Here is a 22,823-nt window from a genome sequence, read left to right as displayed (position 1 = left end):
TGGCCGTCAAACTGCAAAAAAAAAAGCGCTTGACGGACGAATTTGATAGGGGCCTTACCTGTATATACCACTATAATATTTGATAAGATGCCACTGTGCTGGTAACCTGATGTTTACAACTCTATATTGTAACTTAAGAATAAAATAGAAAAAGTATTTACCTCTGTCACGTCTGCCTATGACCCTGCCCAGGGTACACGCTAGCACAGACTACCAATAAGACGGACTTGGATGTTGATGTGGCTCAGGCCAGTTTAATACATTCGGCAGGATGGACAACAAATGACAAGCAACATCAAAAATATAGATCTCTCTATTTATATATAGATTTATAGCATCAGTGACTTCATTCTAACATCAGCTGTCCTGTCCGCAAAGCTTGGTGGGAGGGAGTAACAGGACCATGTGTCGGGTAGCATTGGTCGCCCTCTCCCAGAAAACAGAGGATTGAGTAAGTGCAAAGATTTTTTTTTATTGATTTTTTTTAAGTGCTGAAAAGATTAGCCCAGTCCCTGTGGAGTCTGTGCTAATGCCCAACAGTGCCGCGAGTGAACGTTAGACACATTGCAGCATGAGTGACCAGCACAGATACTACAGCTCCTACAGAGGATGGGCCAATATAAAGGGAAAGCACTGCTGCCCCCCCAAGTGCAGAGGACCTAGCCAACTATAGCAGAGCCTATAAGCCGCAGCAGTGTGTGCCAGAGATGGCGGCAGCACTTATTAGCGGGTTCCTGCCCAACCAAAAAGTTTTGCAGACCACAATGTAACAGAATGATTATTGTGAGGTCCAAGGTCCAATGACAATTTCCAGCAGTCATTTGACACTGTGGGGCTTGGGCACACACAAGGGAGGTAGCTGCAGGTACTGTACATGGCATATAGGGCATGCTCCCGGCATGCACCTAACTGGGGTCATGCTCTGGGTCATAAGCACAATGCTCCAAGCCATGTCACATAAGCAACGAAAAGAAAAAAGGAGAGAGGCAGCAGCGAAGAAAGGATAAAGGGTCTGGGTTCAGGACAAGACACTGGAACAATTGCAGTCAGGACCGGCCCAGGGCACATATACACAGCAATAGTTCACACATACAACATATATGTACATAGTACATTCAATGACCACTCACCACTCCCACACATTCCAACAGGTCATATGATTTGCTAGCAAACACGTACGTCATTACAAGCAAGTACATGGCTTACATGAGAGCAGGAAAGATTCCTGTACACTAACATGTGGTAATGATACAGGCTCTATAGAAGACCTGGTGCTGGTAGATGAGATCTGTTGTCGGTAGATGGGCAGATGAACCTCTGTACTTGGATCAGCAGCATCTATATATCGGTCCTAGAGGTATGTACACAACTGACTGCAGCAGACCGTGTCAACAACACACAGTGCACCATGCAGGCCAGAGTCCGACTTGCATAATGACCCCCAGCCTCAGGAAGAGCAGATAACCCATCCAAAATCCAGAAATGTTTATCATAGTATACCGCATGTGAAGATTGTTACTGTAGCAGGACACAGTTAGTGACACATTGGCGTATAAACCACCTACTGGAGAATACCCTTCTCCCTTTAAGACACCTCCCTTCCAGAGTCCTACAAAGTGCTAAGTTAAGTGTCCAGTGGCAGCCGCCAGGGTTAGGGCTGGCTGGTTGAGGCACTGACTGGGCGACAACTGATTCTACGGATTGAGTGCAGGGCCACAGAGCAGCAGCCGCGCATCAGGGAGCTGATGTTGTATACAGGCTGTCCTTGGCGCCTCTGTGCACGGCACAGCCAGGCTACAGTAGGTACCACAGGAATCAATACAGCCAACAGGTCTACAATGAAATGTCGACTCCAGTAACTAAGAGGAGCGTCTGGATCCTCGCCGTCTGCATTTTCGGGATTCACAGTACCATCTGTTACTAGCACCACACAGCTTGTGTCAGCGTTTGCACATTCTGGCTCTTCGAGGTCCATAGTGGTGGGGCTGGCCGCAGCTTGTGATTGGAGCACTTTCTCTAATATCATTTCAGGTTCTGGGGATCCTAAAGCTTCATCTGTCTGCACTCCACAATCACTGAGGCTGCTGGCCTGGACAGCCGCCTCTACACATAATGCTGGGGGCTGAACAGTAAGACACAAAGGGCTTTCCCCTAGGTAGAACTCTGGGCCAGAGGATACAGCACTGCTGTCATCTGGGGCGGCATACCCACTATCTCCAGTGTCCTGAGAATGGCGATCTCCAACAGGAGGCTCGCTTAATTTGGTGTACGTTGAGCTACGGGTGAGTGAGCGAGCTGGTGAATCTCCAGCGGAGCCGCCTCCTTCTGCGCCACGTATGGTGCCATCATGTGCCAACTCCATGTTCTGCAGAAGAGTTTCTAGTTTTCGATTCTGAAGAGTAATGTCAGCAAAATATTTCTGCATCCCCATATCTTCTTCACCCAGACGACCTCGCACACCCTCCATGACCTCACGAAGCTGCTGAATCTCTCGCTGGGCAGCTTTCAAAGCCAACTGCGCCTCCACTCGGTGACACTCTTCTTCTATCCAGTCTTCCTGCATCCGGCTCAGCTGAGACCTCAGCTCATCCACCTCTGTGTCTCTAAATCATAAAGATAAAAAAGCATGTACATGAGACTCAATGAAACATGCTTCTGCACTACATTGTACCTATAATGTTCAGTAACTTTATTTTTCTTAACGTGAAAGCCTTAAAAGTGAAACTTCACTTCAAAAATTGCTAAACCACAGACATGGTTACATATACTATAATTAAAGGATACCAATCACAACTTTGAATCGGCTGTCAATGTGGTTGTTTCACCATGAAGTGTCAAAGAAGCTGCACGCCTCTGTGCTCTTATTCTCCACTCTCTCGCCAAGTGATTAGAAGAGAGTTCTTGGGCTTCAGCATTGAGCCCTATTAACACAGGCGTTATGACTGACAGGCATCAGCTTCTGTGTCTCACTGCATATGCATCGAAGACATGACAGATCAGAGAGCGCTCTTTTCCTCTAATACAGGTGACGCATCCGCAATAAGTTGGTCACGTTTGGCACTGGATTTACTTGCTCAATGTGTCTGCGGTACAAAGTGTAGAGAGTGTACATGACCAGATGGAGTGCCAACAAGTGTACATGACCAGATGGAGTGCCAACAAGTGTACATGACCAGATGGAGTGCCAATCCAGCACAACATAACTAGAGTGGAAAAAAGTCACAGAACAATCAATCAATTAAGCTATTGTGTTTATTTCATCTAACAAAGTTTGATATTTCGGCAAGTGTGCCTTTATCAAGCATTCAGACCACAATACAATTCCCTATTGTGATCTGCTGTCCACTGCCTCTTAGGGGGAAATCTGTTTGTATTAACAGCTAAATCATGACGAAACACAAGAACTGGGAAGGGGCTTAACATGTGTAGTAGAGAATGTAAGAAAGCCTGGACTGTTTACCTGCAATCTAGCCAGTCTGCCTGCTCAAGATGATTCACACTGTTCCTGAAAGGTAAATCACTGCTAACCTCTCTGACCAGCCATAGACTTCAAGGCAGCAGTCTCTTGTGTAAATACCAGTGTGACTACTGCTGTATATCTACAGTTTCATCTTCCGTTCCTTTTAGATTTCTCAACAGCAATTCTGTACTTAGTGTAACTCCTTCCTTGCTAAGCTGCTGCAGTTTCCTTTCTGCTTATTACAAAACAGTGCATCAGTACCCCCTTCTGTCACATGCCAGCTGTAGTGCACTGTATAAATCCTACCCGGCACAGTGCACTGTTCAGTCCAGTGTACTTTCACCAGAATTATGTCACAGCAGAGATGGATATGTGCTGTGAGAAGTAATGGATAGGAAGTTCTGTGCGAGTACTACTTGCAGAAAAGCTCATCTATGGTCAAGACCTGAGAAATAGAGAGCAAGATATACATTCATGGCCGTAAATGTTGGCACCCCTGAAATTTTTCTTGAAAAATGAAGTATTTCTCACAGGAAAGGATTGCAGTAACACATGTCTTGCTATACACATGTTTACTCCTTTTGTGTGTATTGGAACTAAACCAAAAAAGGGAGGAACAAAAGCAAAATGGACATTGTGTCACACCAAACTCCAAAAGTGGGCTGGACAAAATTATTGGCACCCTTAACTCAATATTTGGTTGCACATCCTTTGGAAAAAATTACTGAAATGAGTTGCTTCCTATAACCATCAATAAGCTTCTTACACCTCTCAGCCGGAATGTTGGACCACTTTTCCTTTGCAAACTGCTCCAGGTCTCTCTTATTGGAAGGGCGCCTTTTCCCAACAGCAATTTTAAGATCTCTCCACAGATGTTCAATGGGATTTAGATCTGGACTCATTGCTGCCACTTCAGAACTCTCTAGCGCTTTGTTGCCATCCATTTCTCTGTGCTTTTTGACGTATGTTTGGGGTCATGTACTGCTGGATCTAAGACGCAAACCCAGCTTTCTGACACTGGGCTATACAGTGCGACCCAAAATCTGTGGGTAATCCTCAGATTTCTTGATTCCTTGTACTCATTCAAGGCACCCAGTGCCAGAGGCAGCAAAACAACCCCAAAACCTCCACCATATTTCGCTGTAGGTACTGTGTTCTTTTCTTTGTAGGCCTCATTCCATTTTCGGTAAACAGTAGAATGATGTGCTTTACCAAAAAGCTCTATCTTGGTCTCATCTGTCCACAAGACAATTTCCAAGAAGGATTTTGGCTTACTCAAGTTCATTTTGACAAAATGTAGTCTTGCTTTTTTTGTCTCTCTGTGTCAGCAGTGGGGTCCTCCTGGGCCTCCTGCCATAGCTTTTCATTTAATTTAACCTCTTAAGGACCCAGGGAGTACCTCTACGCTCCCTTTCTATAACACGGGGCAGTTCGGGCCGGGACAACTGCCGGGACCCGTGGCTAATAGTGTGCGGCACTGCGATCAGTGCCATGCGCTAGTTTACTTTCACTTTAGACGCGGCGATCAACTTTGAACGCCGCGTCTAAAGTCAAAGTAAACTACCCCCGGCTAGCTCAGAGGGCTGTTCGGGACGGCCGTGGCGAAATCGAGGCGTCCCGAACAGCTGGAAAATACAAGGGTCCCTACCTTCCTCCTGTGTGTCCGATCGCCGAATGACTGCTCAGTACCTGAGATCCAGGCATGAGCAGTCAAGCGACAGAATCATTGATCAATGTTATCCTATGGAATAACAATGATCAATGTAAAAGATCAGTGTGTGCAGTGTTATAGTCCCCTATGGGGGCTATAACATTGCAAAAAATATATATTAAAAAAAAAAAGTGAAAAAAAGGGTAAAATCATTTAACCCCCTCCCCCAATAAACATTTGAATCACCCCCCTTTTCCCATAAAAACCATGTGGTATCGCCACGTGCGGAGATGTCCGAATTATCAAAATATATCGTTAATTAAACCGCACGGTCAATGGCGTATGTGCCAAAAAAGTCCAGTCAAAAATAGCAAATTTTTGGTCACTTTTTAGATCATTAAAAAATGTCTGATCAATACAAAAATGATACCACTAAAAACTTCAGATCACGGCGCAAAAAAACTAGCCCTCATATTCCCCTGTATGCGGAAAAATAAAAAAGTTAGAGGGGTCAGAAAATTATTTTAAACGTATAAATTTTCCTGCATGTAGTTAAGATTTTTTTCCAGAAGTACGACAAAATCAAACCTATATAAGTAGGGGATCATTTTAATTGTATGGACCTACAGACTACAGAGGTGTGTCATTTTTACCAAAAAACATACTGCGTAGAAATGAAAGCCCCCAAATTACAAAATGGCGTTTTTTCTTCAATTTTGTCGCACAATGATTTTTTTCCCATTACGCCATAGATTTTTGGGTAAAATGACTGATGTCATTACAAAGTAGAATTGGTGGTGCAAAAAATAAGCCTTCATATGGATTTTTAGGTGCAATATTGAAAGAATTATGATTTTTTTTATTTAAAAATGTAAAAACGAAAAAAAAAAAACAAGTGTCCTTAAGGGGTTAAATGTTGCGGATAGTTCGCGCCGACACTGATGCTCCCTGAGCCTGCAGGTCAGCTTGAATATCTTTGGAACTTGTTTGGGGCTGCTTAACCACCAACCGCACATAATTTTTTCTCTTCCGTCCACGCCCAGGGAGATTAGCTAAGTGCCATGGGCTGCAAACTTCTTGATAATGTTGTGCACTGTGGACAAAGGCAAATCTAGATCTCTGGAGATGGACTTGTAACCCTGAGATTGTTGATATTTTCCACAATTTTGGTTCTCAAGTCCTCAGACAGTTTGCTTCTCCTCTTTCTGTTGCCCATGCTTAGTGTGGCACACACAGACACAAAATGCAAATACTAAGTGAACTTCTCTCCTTTTTATTTGCTTTTAGGTGCGATTTTTATATTGCCCACACCGGTTACTTGCCCCAGGTGAGTTTAAAGGAGCATTATATGCTTAAAATAATCTTATTTTTCCACAATTTTGAAAGGGTGCCAATAATTTTGTCCAGCCCATTTTTGGAGTTTGGTGTGACATTATGTCCAATTTGCTATTTTTCCTCCTTTTTTGGTTTAGTTGCAATACACACAAAGGGAATAAACATTTGTATAGCAAAACATGTGTTACTGCAATTCTTTCCTGTGAGAAATACTTCATTTTCTAGAAAAATTTCAGGGGTGCCCACATTTACGGCCATGAATGGTGGGGGGGGGGGGGGTGGGAAGAGACTACAAGGAGGGCAGCTCACACAGTTTGTAGGTAGTGATTAGAGATGTAAATTCGATTCGTTACGAACTTCTCGGCTCGGCAGTTGATGACTTATCCTGCATAAATTAGTTCAGCTTTCCGGTGCTCCGGTGGGCTGGAAAAGGTGGATACATTCCTAGGAAAGATTCTCCTCGGACTGTATCCACCTTTTCCAGCCCACCGGAGCACCTGAAAGCTGAACTAATTTATGCAGGATAAGTCATCAACTGCCGAGCCAAGAATTTCGTGACGAATCGAATTTACTGTTAGTTCGCTCATCTCTAGTAGTGATGAAAGCATATACAAGGCAGTTTTTATAGAAGAATTAAAAAAATATTGTAAAAAGGCGTCTGATGTGTTTAAGCTATGCCTCATACTCCAGTCACACCTAAGGCTAGAGCCACAGCTGTGCTGGCTTACTATTAGCAGACACTTAGAGACAGCTAACAGATGAAGAGCAGTCTATTACTTATAAGAAGCCAGCTCTAGTGCAACTAGTGTCCATAAGACATGCTCCAACTCAAGATCAGTGCAAGCCAAATACAAGAGAGTTAAAGAGTACCTGTCACCATGATTTTTTTTTCATAAATGTCTATTTATATTTATATATATATATATATATATATATATATATATATTTTTTTTAGCTTTCTTTGAAATGACCACTAGGGGCCTCCCTAGAGGTCCCGGACGCAAGTCTCCCATAGAGTTCAGACTCCTGCCTGCCTGGCATGAGTCCGACCTCTGACAGTGCAGCAGGGACACTGATAAACACAGCTCCGCTCCCTGCCTGTCAGACATAATAGGTAACACTGGAGGATTTTACTAAATTACTTATTATTTTTACAAAAACCCATCATTTTCTTTAGTTAGATCATCGGTCCCGAGTCTCAGCAGAAGCGCAGCACGGCAGGTCAGAAGATGCTCCTATACTCCTCCTCCCGGGATAGCACATGCAATGCTAAACAGGGAGGAGAAGACCCAGGAGCAGCCTGCCGTGCTATTGGCCGCTCATCTATGCGCACTCTCGACAGGGAGCACAGCATAGATGAGCAAAGGGTGGAAGAAGGCCCCCAGCAAGCTTCAGTGACGTCGCACCTGCTGGGTAATGCCCACTTCCTCGGCCTGAAGCTCCAGCCACAATAAGCAATAAGGTAAGTAAAAAAAAAAAAAAAAAAAAAAACATTTTAAAGCTCGAAAAAATATTTTTGAAGGCAGGGAGGGGGTTAGGGATAGTGGGGCAACAGGTAGGGACAGAAAACAAAATTATAGATGGTGACAGGTACTTTAATATTTGTACAATAAAAAAGCTCTAACACACTTTGATATTCAGTTCCTCACCACTTTCAAGAGCTCTACTTGCAGTCAATAATGGAAACCTATCTATCTTTTACTAAGCAGTACAACTCCTTTAAATAAAGTGTTGTGGGATCTGGCCGATGGAATCCCCCCTATCTCCTGGCTGGCACCACGGCGCAAAGCCATGCATTTCTATGGGGGGAGCCGGAGATACAGCTTTCGTGCTGTGGTCGACACAGATCCTTTCAAGGGGAGAATCAGGGTGCCAGGCAGGAGATTGTGGGGGTTCAAGTGATCGGACCCCCTGTGATCAGACAATTAACCCCAGTTTGGTTAGGGGATAAATTTTACTTAACCGGAGTACCCCTTTAAACACTGAAGCTGAATGTTCTGACCGAATACTTCTTGAGGGTTTGTTACAAATAGTGGACAAAGACATGCTGACGGTATAACACATTTTATACTTGGAAGTAAACCGGTGGGTGATCTTGAGAGTGGGTCTCAAGATCACATGTTTTGGGCCTTTAAAGGGGTACTCCGGTGAAAACCTTTTTTCTTTTAAATCAACTGGTGGCTGAAAGTTAAACATATTTGTAAATTACTTCTATTAAAAAATCTTAATCCTTCCTGTACTTATTAGCTGCTGAATACTACAGAGGAAATTCTTTTCTTTTTGGAATGCTCTCTGATGACATCATGACCACAGTTCACTCTGCTGACGTTATTATAATAATAATAATAATGCTTTATTTATTGTTGTCCTTAGTGGGATTTGAACCCAAGTCCCCAGCACGGCAAGGCAGCAGTGCTAACCACTGAGTCCCCATACTGCCCTTAGCATACATCTGCTATGCACGGTTGCTAAAATGGACAGAGATGTCAGCAGAGAGCACTGTGCTCGTGATGTCATCAGTGTTCCAAAAGGAATTTCCTCTGTAGCATTCAGCAGCTAATAAGTACTAGAAGGATTAAGATTTTTTAATAGAAGTAATTTACAAATATGTTAAACTTTCTGCCACCAGTTGATTTAAAAGAAAAAAGGTTTTCACCGGAGTACCCCTTTAAAAAGTGAATGGGTAAGACCAGACGGGAGCAGACTACCAGCCTTACCTCTCCAGTAGAGCATCCTGCATGTCTTTTAGTCTTGCTCTCAGGTGCCGGATGCAGACCTCTTTCTGCTGTAAGGGGGTGAGGTATTGCTCAGGGGTGGGTGGCTTGATCCCATGGTTTTCACTGCACAGACTATATTTATTGGAGCGCCTAAAAAGGGAGAAAGCAAGTGCCAATAAGGTATCACAAAAACTATCTGATTTACCTAAGAACAGCTACCAGTGCAGTATCTAGCACTTGTATACAGGCCGGTAATATGTCATTCTTATTGTACATACAATGCTGGGTCATTTTGCTTTACTAATCCTGAGCTACATAATATTTATACTTTAGTTACATCCAAAGCTGCATTCACACTTCTGATAGATATTTTTTAGGTCACACATTATGCACACCCTAATAGTTTGATGTCTGTATTGTGGGATCACTGAATCCGCCACAACACCTCTATGAGTGCCACATCTCCTTTGTTCACATGGGCACAGTGGCTCATACGTATGGAAATACAACTCCATCGCATTTAAGTATGCACTGCAGCCCCATTCAATACGCACTGGTGTCTAGGAACGCCAGAGGACGTACCGTATTTTTCGCCCTATAGGACACACCGGCGTATAAGACGCACCCAATTTATGGGTGCATAATCTTAAAAAATAAAGATTTTGAACCCAATAGTGGTCTTCAACCTGCGGACCTCCAGATGTTGCAAAACTACAACTCCCAGCATGCCCGGACAGCCATTGGCTGTCCAGGCATGCTGGGAGTTGGAATTTTGCAACATCTGGAGGTCCGCAGATTGAAGACCACTGCATAGGAGGTAATACTCACGTGTCCCCGCCGCTCCGGACCCGTCACCGCTGTCCTGGATGTCGCTCCATCGCTGTCGCCGTGTCCCCGTCGCTCCGGAATGTCTCTGCTGCTGGCCGGGTATCCTCGCTCTCCGTCGCCGTCATCACGCCGTTACGCACCCCGACGCACGTACGCAACGACGTGATGACGAGGAAGGAGAGCGCCGGCCATACAGGGGATCCCTGAACGGAGAAGACACCGAGGAGGCAGGTAAGGTCCCCCCCGGTGTCCTGTAAGCACTAACCCGGCTATTCAGTCAGGCTGTTCGGGACCGCCGCGGTGAAATCGCGGCGATCCCGAACAGCCCGACTGAACAGCCGGGTTAGTGTCATTTTCCCTTCAGACGTGGCGGTCAGCTTTGATCGCCGCATCTGAAGGGTTAATACAGGGCATCACCGCGATCGGTGATGTCCTGTATTAGCCGCGGGTCCCGGCCGTTGATGGCCGCAGGGACCGCCGCGATAGAGGTGTATTCGCCGTATAAGACGCACCGACTTTTCCCCCCAGTTTTGGGGAAGAAAAAGTGCGTCTTATACGGCGAAAAATAAGGTATGTATAAATGATTAAATCCATAGAACAGAAGGAAGAATTCCTGGGCAAAACCCTTAAAATCAGCTTTTCCTTATTGTAGAAATGTGATAAAAGACAAGCATGGCATCTTAAATTACTAAAATATAGGTGGCGCTACAATCCAAGAGAACAAGGTGCAGAATCAGACCATATAGTTGGTACTGAAGGTCCATCAAAACTCTATGAGACACACAGTTCTACATATAGCTGGTACTGAAGGTCGGTCAAGACATGGCATCTTATGTATTCACATTTCCAGCACACAATGTGCTCTTATCCTAGGATGAATAAATGTGCACATAGAAGGTATATAAAACCAATAGTGACCATTCCATGAGCCAAATTGATTAGCTCAGCCACTACCCACTTTTTTAGAACCTGGAGTACTTGGAAAAGCATTAAAGGGTACCTCCCATCAAAAAAAAAACTTTTGATATATTATAGATTAATGTATGCAGAATAACTTTACAATTGCATGTTATTAAAAAATATGCTTCTTTCTATTTAATTTTCCACTTTGAAGAAATGGCCACTAGGGGTCTCCCTACCAGTCCTGGCAGCAATCATTTCAGACTCATGCTGGAGTCCTAAACACTACCAGCTGCTGGTCTGCTTTGTTCACAAAGGAGAACACTCAGAGCTGCCAGCCTGCTTTGTTCACAGTCTGTTTGGCTGTGAACAAAGCAGGCTGGCAGCTCTGAGTGTTTAGGATTCCAGCATGAGTCAGAAATGCTTGCTGACAGGACTGATCGGGAAAAATACAATAGAAAGAAGCTATTGGAAAGTTATTCAACATTTATTAATCTAAAATATATCAAAAGTTTATTTGATGAGAGGTACCCTTTAACCTCAGTACAAAAAATTAGCATATAAAGAGAAAGCTTGAAACACATGAGGTTTAGATACAGAAAATCTAATAAAATAATAACACATAATACAATAGGTACAATTCTTAGAACTAAAAAAATATATGGTTCTTTGCATCTAAACCACTTTTAGAACATGGAGTACTTGGAAACTTCAAACTTTCTCTTTTTAGGCTCCTTTTTTATACACTTGGGGTAAATGCTTTGCCAAGTACTCCATGTTCTAAAAAGTGGGTGGTGTTTGAGCTAATTAGTTCGGCTCATGGATCGGTCACTATTGGTTGTAAATACTTGTCCTCTATGACCTTTCTACAGGAAATCTTCCTTTGTTCTATGGAGCCCTTTGCTGATGATAGAGGTTGAATTGCAGAGAACCCCTTTAGGTATAGCACAACCTACATAATTACAGTCAGGAGCGCAGCTTTAAAGGGTGCAGAGGTAGCAGTCGCACCGGGGCCCTGGTGCCTAAGAGGGCCCAAAAGCAGAAACCAGAAAGGCATCCATTTTAGAAAATCACATGACTAGTGAGTGATCTAGAGGACCACCCACCCATCTCTACAGTTACCTGGATGCAGGACTGCTGTCACTTCCCTTATAGGACCCAGAAGTGCTGCTGCTAAGAGATGACGTCCCATAAGGATCCCTCATAGACACAGGAGGCGAGGCTCGTCTGGAAGGGGAAAACAAGACAAAGACAATAAAATCATTCCAAAAAATATACTTATAGGGGTACTCCACTGGAAAACATTTAATTTATTTATTATAAATCGACTGGTGCCAGAAAGTTAAATAGATTTGTCAATTACTTCTATTTAAAAATCTTAATCCGTCCAGTACTTATCAGCTGTTATATGCTCCACAGGAAGTTCTTTTCTTTTTGAATTTCCTTTCTGTCTGATCACAGTGCTCTCTGGTGACATCTCTGTCCATTTTAGGAACTGTCCAGAGCAGGAGATGTTTGCTATGGGGATTTGCTTCTACTCTGGACAGTTCCTAAAATGGACAGAGGTGTCAGCAGAGAGCACTGTGGTCAGACAGAAAGGAAATTCAAAAAGGAAAGACTTCCTGCGGAGCATATAACAGCTGATAAGTACTGGAAGGATTAAGATTTTTAAATAGAAGTCATTTACAAATCTATTCAACTTTCTGGCCCCAGTTGATTTAGAAAAGAAATGTTTTCCAGTGGAGTACCCCTTTAAGCGAAGGAGGTGTGCAAGATAGGGGATTACCTGCGCGAGCCAACTGATGACCTTCTGCCTCCTGGCACAGACATAGGGGCACTGCAGCAGGGGGGCACTAGAGGTCGGCACAGGGCACCTGCTATAAAGGTTTTAATTTTAGGATTATTACACTAGGGTTAACCTCAAACTATATGTGACTAGTACAGTCAATAGTCTGACCCCTTGGCAGAAACCTGAGGACCTGACACCAGACCCCAAGCAATTTCTGAGATTTTACAAGCCCACTGGCACCAGCCAATACAACACTAGCCCTGGTGCCAGATACTCCTCCTCACCCCTCGGAGCAGACCCCTGACCAAGTCTTTGGCCCACCACCCTGCAGCTTTTTCACCTACCATCACATCAAGTTCACAGCTGTTCTATATAAGCTTTCTGCCCAGCATTTACTGCCTTCCTTTCAACAAAGTATCTTGTTTGCGATTAAGTAAAAAAAAAAAAATTAGCACAAATATTGCAAAAATTACCGTATGTAGTACAAGTACTGACCTGTGCCCACAGAACGGCCTACACTGCCAGGATCATTCCCACAGGACGTGGCTTGTGTAATGCAAAGCTGCCAACGTGCCCTGCAGCCGTGCGTTCAGCCGTATTATCTAACACTTGTTTCATATAGAACACAGGAAAATAAAACAAAGACAGAAAAGCCAAACGCGACACTACGACAAAGAATCACACACAAACCTGCGGGGAGACCCCATCCGCCCTGTCCCCACACACCAGCGTTATGGAGGAGGAGAAGGATGAGGTCACACGCTGACATGGCATCCTGCCTATCACGCATCCATCCCACAAGGTTGCCATAGTAACAAGGAGGATGCTCGATTAGGATCCCAAGCTGTCAGATACAGCTTTTCCTGGTTCCTCCACCCACTACTAGCTGCAAGCAACAACATCCAGAGCACAGGCTGCAGCAGCTCAACCATCATCAGATCCTCCGTAATAACCAGTCATCCGGACTCATACACAGCCTCCACTACTACCCAGAAATGACAGCTTTATCAAGAGCCCCTGGTTCTAAACTCCATCCACAACACTTCCTGACATTAAAGGGGTACTCCGGTGGAAAACATTTTATTTTTTTAAATCAACTGGTGCCAGAAAGTTAAACAGATTTGTAAATTACTTCTATTAAAAAATCTTATTCCTTTCAGTACTTATTATTTGCAGAATACTACAGAGGAAATTCTTTTATTTTTGGAACACAGAGCTCTCTGCTGACATCATGACCCCAGTGCTCTCTGCTGACATCTCTGTCCATTTTAGGAACTGTCCAGACCAGCATATGTTTTCTATGGGGATTTTCTCCTACTCTGGACAGCTCTTAAAATGGACAGAGGTGTCAGCAGAGAGCACTGTGCTCGTGATGTCAGCAGAGAGCTCTGTGTTCCAAAAATAAAAGAATTTCCTCTGTAGTATTCTGCAGCTAATAAGTACTGAAAGGAATAAGATTTTTTAATAGAAGTAATTTACAAATCTGTTTAACTTTCTGGCACCAGTTGATTTAAAAAAAAAAAAAGTTTTCCATGGGAGTACCCCCTTTAATGCTGCCTGAACCACAAGTCATTGGGTCCCCAGTGGCTGCTTCTCGCCCCACCAGCCTTGACTGATAGATCTCGCCCTGTTTGGGAATTGGTATATTTCTGTGAATTAAAGGGGTACTCCGCCCCTACACATCTTATCCCTTATCCAAAGGATAGGGGATAAAGTTTTCCACCAGAGTACCCCTTTAATGCAACGTAGAAGTTCCACAGAGGTAGGGATGCAGATGGTGCCAGTATAAAGGGGTCACTAGTTCAGCTCTAGGTCAGTACGTCCTTCATCAGTAGGTACCCTTCTACACGGGCACAATGGAGAGGGAACCAAACCTCAGGTCATGCCATCCTTCTCTCCTTCAACTGATAAAGCAAGAAATGAACTATCCTGTCCCAAAATAGGCCCACAGAAGAGAAGCCTCCATAGGGTCTTTCCTTCTGTGCAGAACTAGCATAAAATATTCCAATGCCATATTTTTTATAAAACATTTTATAAAACATAAACCAAAGTCACCAAAAAAGGCATAAAAAGTTAAATGGTAACTCATTAAAACAAATTTTTGCTATTGCACTCCTTATGGTAAATAAAAAACATTTCTAATATACTTTGTTTAAAAAAATGAAGTTTTCTATGTTTTATTTGTGCTTAAAAAAGCTCAAGAGCACATTTCCCCCATCTTATACACAGACTTAGGACCGAAGTCCAAACACAGGAAGTGCAGCCTGGAGTGCTGAGGGGGGGGGGAGGGGGGGTCCAACCAACAGCATATGGCAGTTAAGTGTGAGAGGAGCTATGATTGGATGAGGCTGGACACCCCCCTCAGCACTCCAGGCTGCACTTCCTGTGTTTGGGCCTCGGTCGAAAGTCTGTGTATAAGATGGGGGAAATGTGCTCTTGAGCTTTTTTAAGCACAAATAAAACATAGAAAACTTCATTTTTTTTAAAACAAAGTATATTAGAAATATTATTTATTTACCATAAGGAGTGCAATAGGAAAAATGTATTTTAATGAGAGTGACCCTTTAAGCAACCCCATCTATTTCTTTACACTGGCAAAAAGATAAGAGACCACCCTGGTGTTTTATGGGATTTTTACAATAGGGGGGTCAGATCCAGTTGGCCCCAATTCTCTAGTGGGCTTTTCAGTACTCTACTACAGTGTTTTCCAACCAGCGAGAGGCTGTCCGGGCATGCTGGGAGTTGTAGTGTTGCAAGAGCTGGAGGCACCCTAGTTGGAAAACACTGCTCTACAAGCACAAAGGGAGAGCAAAACTGAGGGACATACCACTCTAATCTCCAAAAAGAGTTAAAAAAAGAAAGGAAATATGAAGCATCCAAGGTGGTGTAGAAGTTCTTGTTGAGATTTTTGGGGTCCGCCTCTCATAGGCAGAAAATGTTTTGTGGGTCCAGTACAGCATTACATGGGTTCACATCAGCATTACGGAGCCATCTCTGCGACCCAGGGACATGAGGACCCCAGCTCAGGTTAGTTTCATTTCCTTCAAGGATTAAATATATAATTATACCAGTGCTTCCTATGATTAGTAGCCGAAAGATAAGTAGCCAGGTATTTTTTATGGGTCCCTGTAGACCATAAATAGAATTTTAAGCTGGGATAAAAAAAATAAAAAAATAAAAAGGAATAAATAGGTAAATACCAGCGCTATGTGGATAATACAAGTATTTTATTGAGGAATAAAAATGGATAAATATAAAGTGTCTCAGTCGGCAGCCAATATTGATGGAGATGTTCAAAAGACTCAGTGGAATTCCAAATGTTTAAAAGACAAAACAACTGTAATAAGAATAATGTAAAAATTGTATGAGGATATTAATAAAAAATTACATATATATGTATATGCAAATGTTAATGCATAACACATACCTTTAACATTTGCATATTCACACACACATATATATATATATATATGTAATTATTTATTAATATCCTCATACAATTTTTTTACATTATTCTTATTATAGTTGCCTTGTCTTTTAAACATTTGGAATACCACTGAGTCTTTTGAACATCTCCATCAACAGAGACACTTTATCCATTTTTAAAGGGGTTCTCCACCATAAGGTGATTTTAGCACGTACCTGGCAGACAGTAATGGACATGCTTAGGGTGCGTTCATACTACGGAATTCCCATGGAATTCCACAAACGGAACTCCGCGAGCGGAATTCCGCGGTGTGAACTTAACATTAGTGTGAATGGGTCTCCGCGAGACCTGTTCACACTGCGGAATTTCCGCGGCGGACAATACCGCCGCAGAAATTGTTCCGCGCAAAGAAAGAACATGTTCATTCTTTGCGCGGATTCGGCAAGCACTGCATAGCCATCAATGGTGACGGCTCAGTGCCCCGCGGCCCTATCGCCGAAGAAACAGCAACGGCGGCCACCAAGCGGAATCTCCGCTCGCGGAGATTCCGCAGTGTGAACGCACCCTTAGGGCTTGGGTCTAAACGGTTATGTTGTTAGATTACCGTAACACTGTGGCTAGCTTTTTGTGAACTAGTATTTCCTGTTTGACTTTTTTTTTTTTTTACTACAAATCCCACAATTCCATTTTCCTCCCTCCAACACATCAGCCACCCCATCCATTGAAACATAAATGAGCTGCATCCATTTAAAAGACCTGTGATTTTCAATCAGGGTGCCTACAGCTGTTGCATTAGTTGATGATTGATCTTCCACCAAGCGATCCCTCCACCCGTTGAAGCAGACAGGCTCCCCGTTAGGGCTGGGCGGTAAACCGGTTCATACCGAATACCAAATTTTTTGGGCTGCACGATCTGAATTTTCCCCCATACCACACTATCGGTTGGGCCCCTCCCCCTCGGGAATGTATTATCAGCCCAGCACAGCGCTGTCCCCACACTAATCCTATGTTACCCGCCAGCACTGTTCTGCTCCCCCCCAAATTAATGATCAGCCCATTGGGGTACTACTCACATGTCACCCGCAAGCACTGCCCTCCTCCTCTTTGTTGGAGGCCGCCGGAGCTCTATACTGTACGCCAGTGGTCTCCAACCTGCAGACCTCCAGATGTTGCAAAACTACAACTCCCAGCATGCCCGGACAGCCAACGGCTGTCCAGGCATGCTGGGAGTTGTAGTTTTGCAACAGCTAGTGGTCCGCAGGTTGGAGACCACTGCTGTACACTGTATCCCTATGCCCGGGCTGCAAAAGATAAAGAAAATAAACTGTAACTCACGTCGGCCACACGCTGGGGACGGGAACGTCGGACAGCCTTCAGCATGCCCCGCCCCGGCCAGTGATACGCTGAGCCCACTGTCATGTAAGGAGCTCTGGCCGGCTTCTTACGTGACAATGGGCTCAGCCTATCACTGGCCGGGGCGGGACATCGCTGCGGCCGGTGATAGGCCGACGGCTGTCTGACGTTCCAGTCCCAAGGAACAGCGTGTGGCCGACGTAGGTAAGTTAAAGTTTATTTTCTCTATCTTTTGCAGCCCGGGCATAGGGATACCGTGTACAGCAGTGGTCTGAAACCTGCGGACCTCCAGCTGTTGCAAAACTACAGCTCCCAGCATGCCCGGACAGCCATTGGCTGTCCGGGTATGCTGGGAGTTGTAGTTTTGCAACAACTGGAGGTCCGCAGGTTGGAGACCACTGGCGTACAGTGAGTTCCATCGCCGGCTGCCCCCAACAAAGAGGAGGAGGGCAGTGCTTGAAGGTGACATATGCGAGTAGTACCCCGCTGGGCTGATCATTAATTGGGGGGAGCAGAACAGCACTGGCGGGTCACATGATTTGGGGGGGGGGGGGGGTGAAAATACCGTTATATACCGTGGAACCGCCGTAAGTTAAAAAAATACCGTGATACACATATTTGGTCATACCGCCCAGCTCTACTCCCTGTCATCAGCTGACTAGTGAGCCAGGTCTCGGCCGCATTGCAACCTGGGAAAAATCTGAGACAACAGTCATTTTGTATGCTGTTAAAAATAAATATTGGGGTGAAAATCACTGAAGAATTGTGAGAAAACCGTAACACACAGGTACAGACACTATATTATGTACTAGACTAACTTTACAGCCCCTGTAGCATAGGCAAATGAAAAAAATCCTGGAATACCCCTTTAATTCCTCAATAAAATACTTGTATTATCCACATAGCGCTGGTATTTACCCCTTCAAGGATTGCAACGATGGGTAATGGGAAATAGAGTTTCGGGGTAAATAAGTGCAATGCTCAACTAGGCCTGAATGAGGCGGGGGCAGAGGAGAGTGTTAGTCATATGAATGAGCAACAGGATGCCTCAACACTATACCGTCTGAGCAAACCCAGGGCCCCACAGCATCTATAATAAATGTGCAGAAAGCCTGCATTCTCCCATCCTGCGATCACACCCTCGTACTACACAGCTCCCTTCAGCAGAATTACAGTGTTCTAGACCCAAGAGATCCACCCACACAGTCAACCATGCGTCTCGCTGATGGAGGCTTAAAAACAGAACAGATGCCCCAACCTTGCGGCCGTCACAGCGGATCATAAGAGTGGTAAAGCTAGAGCCCTGTGTGACCTTCACAATAACAGCAAATGCACGGAAGAGGCGCTGCACACATCCGGAGGGAATATTGGCAGCGAGATATATATGGACACATAGAACAGAGATTAACAGCTCTAAGTCACCTTTATGACAAGACCAAAGGTTGTATTAATGAACCATGCTGGTACGTGACTTAAGGACCATGCACAAGCTCAGGGACAGGACTGCAAGATCTATGGGACAAGTCAATGTGCAGTTTGTCCTTGAGATATAATGGCACAAGAGATGAGCGAACTTACAGTAAATTCGATTCGTCACAAACTTCTCGGCTCGGCAGTTGATGACTTATCCTGCGTAAATTAGTTCAGCCTTCAGGTGCTCTAGTGGGCTGGAAAAGGTGGATACATTACTAGGAAAGAGTTTCCTAGGACTGTATCCACCTTTTCCAGCCCATCGGAGCACCTGAAGGCTGAACTAATTTACGCAGGATAAGTCATCAACTGCCGAGCCGAGAAGTTCGTGACAAATCGAATTTACTGTAAGTTCGCTCATCTCTAAATGGCACCTCTAAAGTGACACCCCCATCCCCATTATTAGGAGCACAGCTCGTACCCTATCATAATGCTCGGTACATACACAGCCTGACTCAATGGCCAGGTATGGGGGACATTTGTGTCTAATGTTAACCCCATACTGAGTGGGAGAAATGGTAGCACCTTCCTGGAAAAACAACCAAGCAAGCAGCAATCCATCTACACATCACATTGCACAACTGGGGCCCACCTTAATAGTAATGACTGACCCCCAATATCAGACTCCAACTTACGAACAATGGGGGAGATTTATCAAAACCTGTGCAGAGGAAGAGTGGTGCAGTTGCCCATAGCAACCAATCAGATTGCTTCTTTCATTTTCCACAGGCCTCTAAAGAGGCCTGTGGAAAATGAAAGAAGCAATCTGATTGGTTGCTATGGGCAACTGCCCCACTCGTCCTCTGCACAGGTTTTGATAAATCTCCCCCAATAAGATTTTTCCAATATCATATTGGGCACATGTAGCCTTAGTAGTTTGTAAGGTCCCACTGCCAACATTGTATCAATCCAAAGCAATATCACAGTCACAATGAATAGCGGGGTCCCCTCAGACGCCAGTTGTTTATCACTATGGTATATACCACGGCACCAAATCACTGAGTGTTCTCTCCGCCACAGAAATAATTATTTCCTAAAAAGTTGGACATCCACTTGCCCTGAGACTAGTAAAAGTTTTGGTGCTCTACCTGGAATAAGACAACAGTGGAATTAGATATGAAGCCAATAAAGTACGGTAATTGTAAACCAAGGCGATATACAAGCAGAGAGGCAGGAGATCGGGGTTTCCCTTTAAGCGAATTGCTGTCAGCTGACAGATCTTCATTACTATTCTGCAAAAATCTCCTCTGTATCTGATCCAGAGTCATCACACCAGAGAACTGGTATAAATCATCAACAGGGATCAGCTGCTACTACCCAACAAACCGCACCCCCAATCCTCCACAGGGTAACACTTCACCCCCCCCCCCCCCAATCCTCCACTAGGGTAACACTCTTCACCCCTCAAATCCTCCACTAGGGTAACTCTCCACCCCTCAAATCCTCCACTAGGGTAACACTCTTCACCCCCCCAAATCCTCCACTAGGGTAACACTCTTCACCCCTCAAATCCTCCACTAGGGTAACACTCTCCACCCCTCAAATCCTCCACTAGGGTAACACTCTCCACCCCTCAAATCCTCCACTAGGGTATCAGTCTCCACCCCTCAAATCCTTCACCAGAATAACACTCTCTACCCCCCCCCAATCCTTCACCAGAATAACACTCTCTACCCCCCCCCCCCAATCCTTCACCAGAATAACACTCTCTACCCCCCCCCCAATCCTTCACCAGAATAACACTCTCTACCCCCCCCCCAATCCTTCACCAGAATAACACTCTCCACCCCCCCCAATCCTTCACCAGAATAACACTCTCCACCCCCCCCCCCCCCAATCCTTCACCAGAATAACACTCTCCACCCCCCCCCCCCCCCCCACCAATCCTTCACCAGGGTGACACTCTCCAACCTCCCCAATCCTGCACAGGGTAACACTCTCCACCCCCCCCCCCCCCATCCTGCACAGGGTAACACTCTCCACCCCCCCCCCCCCCCCAATCCTGCACAGGGTAACATTCTCCACCCCCCCCAATCCTGCACAGGGTAACACTCTCCACCCCCCAATCCGGCACAGGGTAACACTCTCCACCCCCCAATCCGGCACAGGGTAACACTCTCCACCCCCCAATCCGGCACAGGGTAACACTCTCCACCCCCCCCCCTCCCCCCAATCCTGCACAGGGTAACACTCTCCACCCCCCCCCCCCCCTCCCCCCAATCCTGCACAGGGTAACACTCTCCACCCCCCAATCCGGCACAGGGCAACACTCTCCACCCCCCAATCCGGCACAGGGTAACACCCCCCCCCCCCCCTAATTCTGCACAGGGTAACACTCTCCCCCCAAACCTTCACAGGGTAACACTCTGAGCCACCTCAATTCTTCACAGGATAACACTGACCCCCTGATCTTCCACAGGTAACACTCAATCCTTTACATTGCAGAACCTGCACCCCTAATCCTCCTCGCTGCACCCTATAATTAGTTAACACCCTGCAATTCTCCCCGTGCAGCACTGCACCCCTCACACACATTTTCCAGGCACTTTGCACCCCCTAATCCTCCGGTAGCACGCTGGATGTCAGTGCGGTGCACCCCCATATGTCACCCCCCAGTGTGCAGCCCCGGTCCGGGCGGTGTCACCTGCGGGGCTCTGCATGATGCTGCCGCAGCTCCGGCCGGCGGAGGAGGAGTACGGAGAGGAGAGGTGTGGGCCGGGGGACACCGGGGAGAGGGGGAGGAGACGCTGCGTCATCCTTAAAGACACAGAGACGAGCGGAGGTCTGGGGGTGGAGGAGCGCCGGTGTAAGGTGGAATATTGCGGCCAGAACGGTCGCACGTTTGCATGGGTCGCAAAATTCCACATCACACCGGCATGCTGGGACTTCTAGTACACAGAGGCTGCACCACTGTTCACTGGACACAAGCAGGACAGGCTTCAGCTTCTGGTTGTACACAACAATTGTCATATTCACTGACAGCAAGCAGAGGTGTTAAATGTGGTCAGCATTGGATAATCAGTAATTGTGGCAAGTTTATTAACCCCTTAAGGATGCAGGGATTTTTCTTTTCTTTTTTCCATTTCCACCCACAGACCAATATGAGGTTTTTGTGCCATTAATTGGACTTTGTAAAGACATCGCTCATTTTACCACAATCTACAGGGATTAATTGTAAAAAAGAAAAAAAAAAAGCCTCCATTGTGCAACTTTTGGGGGTTACACAGTGCACTTTTTGTTAAAGACAAGTTATCTTTTATCTGTAGGTCCATACAATCACAATGATACCCAATTTATTTAGGTTTTGTTTTATTTTACTGCTTTAAAAAAAAAAAAAAAAAACTAACTTTGGGTAAGATAAGGAGAATGCTTAAAATAGGCCTCTTCTGACTGGAATAAGGGGATGAATCAAATCTCTATTAGGAAAGAGGCTTATTCACATTTTTTTTAGTGCAATCTAGCACCGATTGGACGGGATAGAGGCAGGTAGGGACCCTCCACCTGTCCTTTCAGCTGATTGGGACCCTGCACTATTGCCATGGTGGTCACTCCGGATCAACTCCGTGAGCTAACTGATAATAGTTTTTTCCGGTTTTATACACCACAATCAACTTTGATTGCAGAGTCTAAATGGTTAATGCTGGACATCTGCCTGATCTGCTAAGTCTGACATTAAAGGGGTACTCCGCCCCTAGACATCTTATCCCCTTATCGAAAGGATAGGGGGATAAGATGTCAGATCGTAGGGACCCCCGGGATCTCGGCTGCAGCACCCACCTGTTGCGGCTTCCGGCAGTGCTGGAGGCTCTCATCCTAACGCATCACAACCATGGTGATGGGAGATTGTGACGTCATGACTCCACCCCAGTGTGACATCACACCCCACCCCCTCA

General features: G+C 45.2%; 1 protein-coding gene across 5 annotated transcripts; it reads right to left on the bottom strand.

The window, feature by feature from the left end:
• Positions 1 to 223: 223 nt before the first annotated feature.
• On the bottom strand, positions 224 to 21,676 carry SNPH (syntaphilin). 5 transcript variants are annotated; one of them, XM_056548899.1, is made up of 5 exons: positions 13,371 to 13,752; positions 12,678 to 12,768; positions 12,014 to 12,118; positions 9,164 to 9,313; positions 224 to 2,603 (listed from the first exon to the last, which is right to left on the bottom strand). In XM_056548899.1, exons 1-5 carry the CDS (start codon positions 13,468 to 13,470, stop codon positions 1,652 to 1,654), a joined length of 1,398 nt encoding a protein of 465 aa, XP_056404874.1. In that variant the 5' UTR covers positions 13,471 to 13,752; the 3' UTR covers positions 224 to 1,651. The 5 variants fall into 5 exon arrangements, with proteins under 5 accessions (XP_056404874.1, XP_056404875.1, XP_056404879.1 ...); XM_056548900.1 differs by lacking the exon at positions 13,371 to 13,752 and adding an exon at positions 21,575 to 21,676 and having other exon boundaries at positions 226 to 2,603; XM_056548904.1 differs by lacking the exon at positions 13,371 to 13,752 and adding an exon at positions 19,566 to 19,589 and having other exon boundaries at positions 227 to 2,603.
• Positions 21,677 to 22,823: the final 1,147 nt, after the last annotated feature.

The sequence above is a fragment of the Hyla sarda genome, chromosome 12 (assembly GCF_029499605.1).
Source record: "Hyla sarda isolate aHylSar1 chromosome 12, aHylSar1.hap1, whole genome shotgun sequence".
Classification (NCBI taxonomy): Eukaryota; Metazoa; Chordata; class Amphibia; order Anura; family Hylidae; genus Hyla; species Hyla sarda.
The sequence above is the reverse complement of the archived record's forward strand: the minus strand, read 5'-3'. Positions and strand labels throughout refer to the sequence as shown.

Excerpts from the sequence above, each read along its gene's own strand:
- SNPH (XM_056548899.1), bottom strand. The coding sequence starts at position 13,470 with ATGCGTGATAGGCAGGATGCCATGTCAGCGTGTGACCTCATCCTTCTC. Across the intron at positions 12,119-12,677 it reads TCATCAGTTGGCTCGCGCAG|ACGAGCCTCGCCTCCTGTGT; the intron begins GTAATCCCCTAT and ends TTCCCCTTCCAG. Across the intron at positions 9,314-12,013 it reads GACAGCAGTCCTGCATCCAG|GCGCTCCAATAAATATAGTC; the intron begins GTAACTGTAGAG and ends CTCCCTTTTTAG.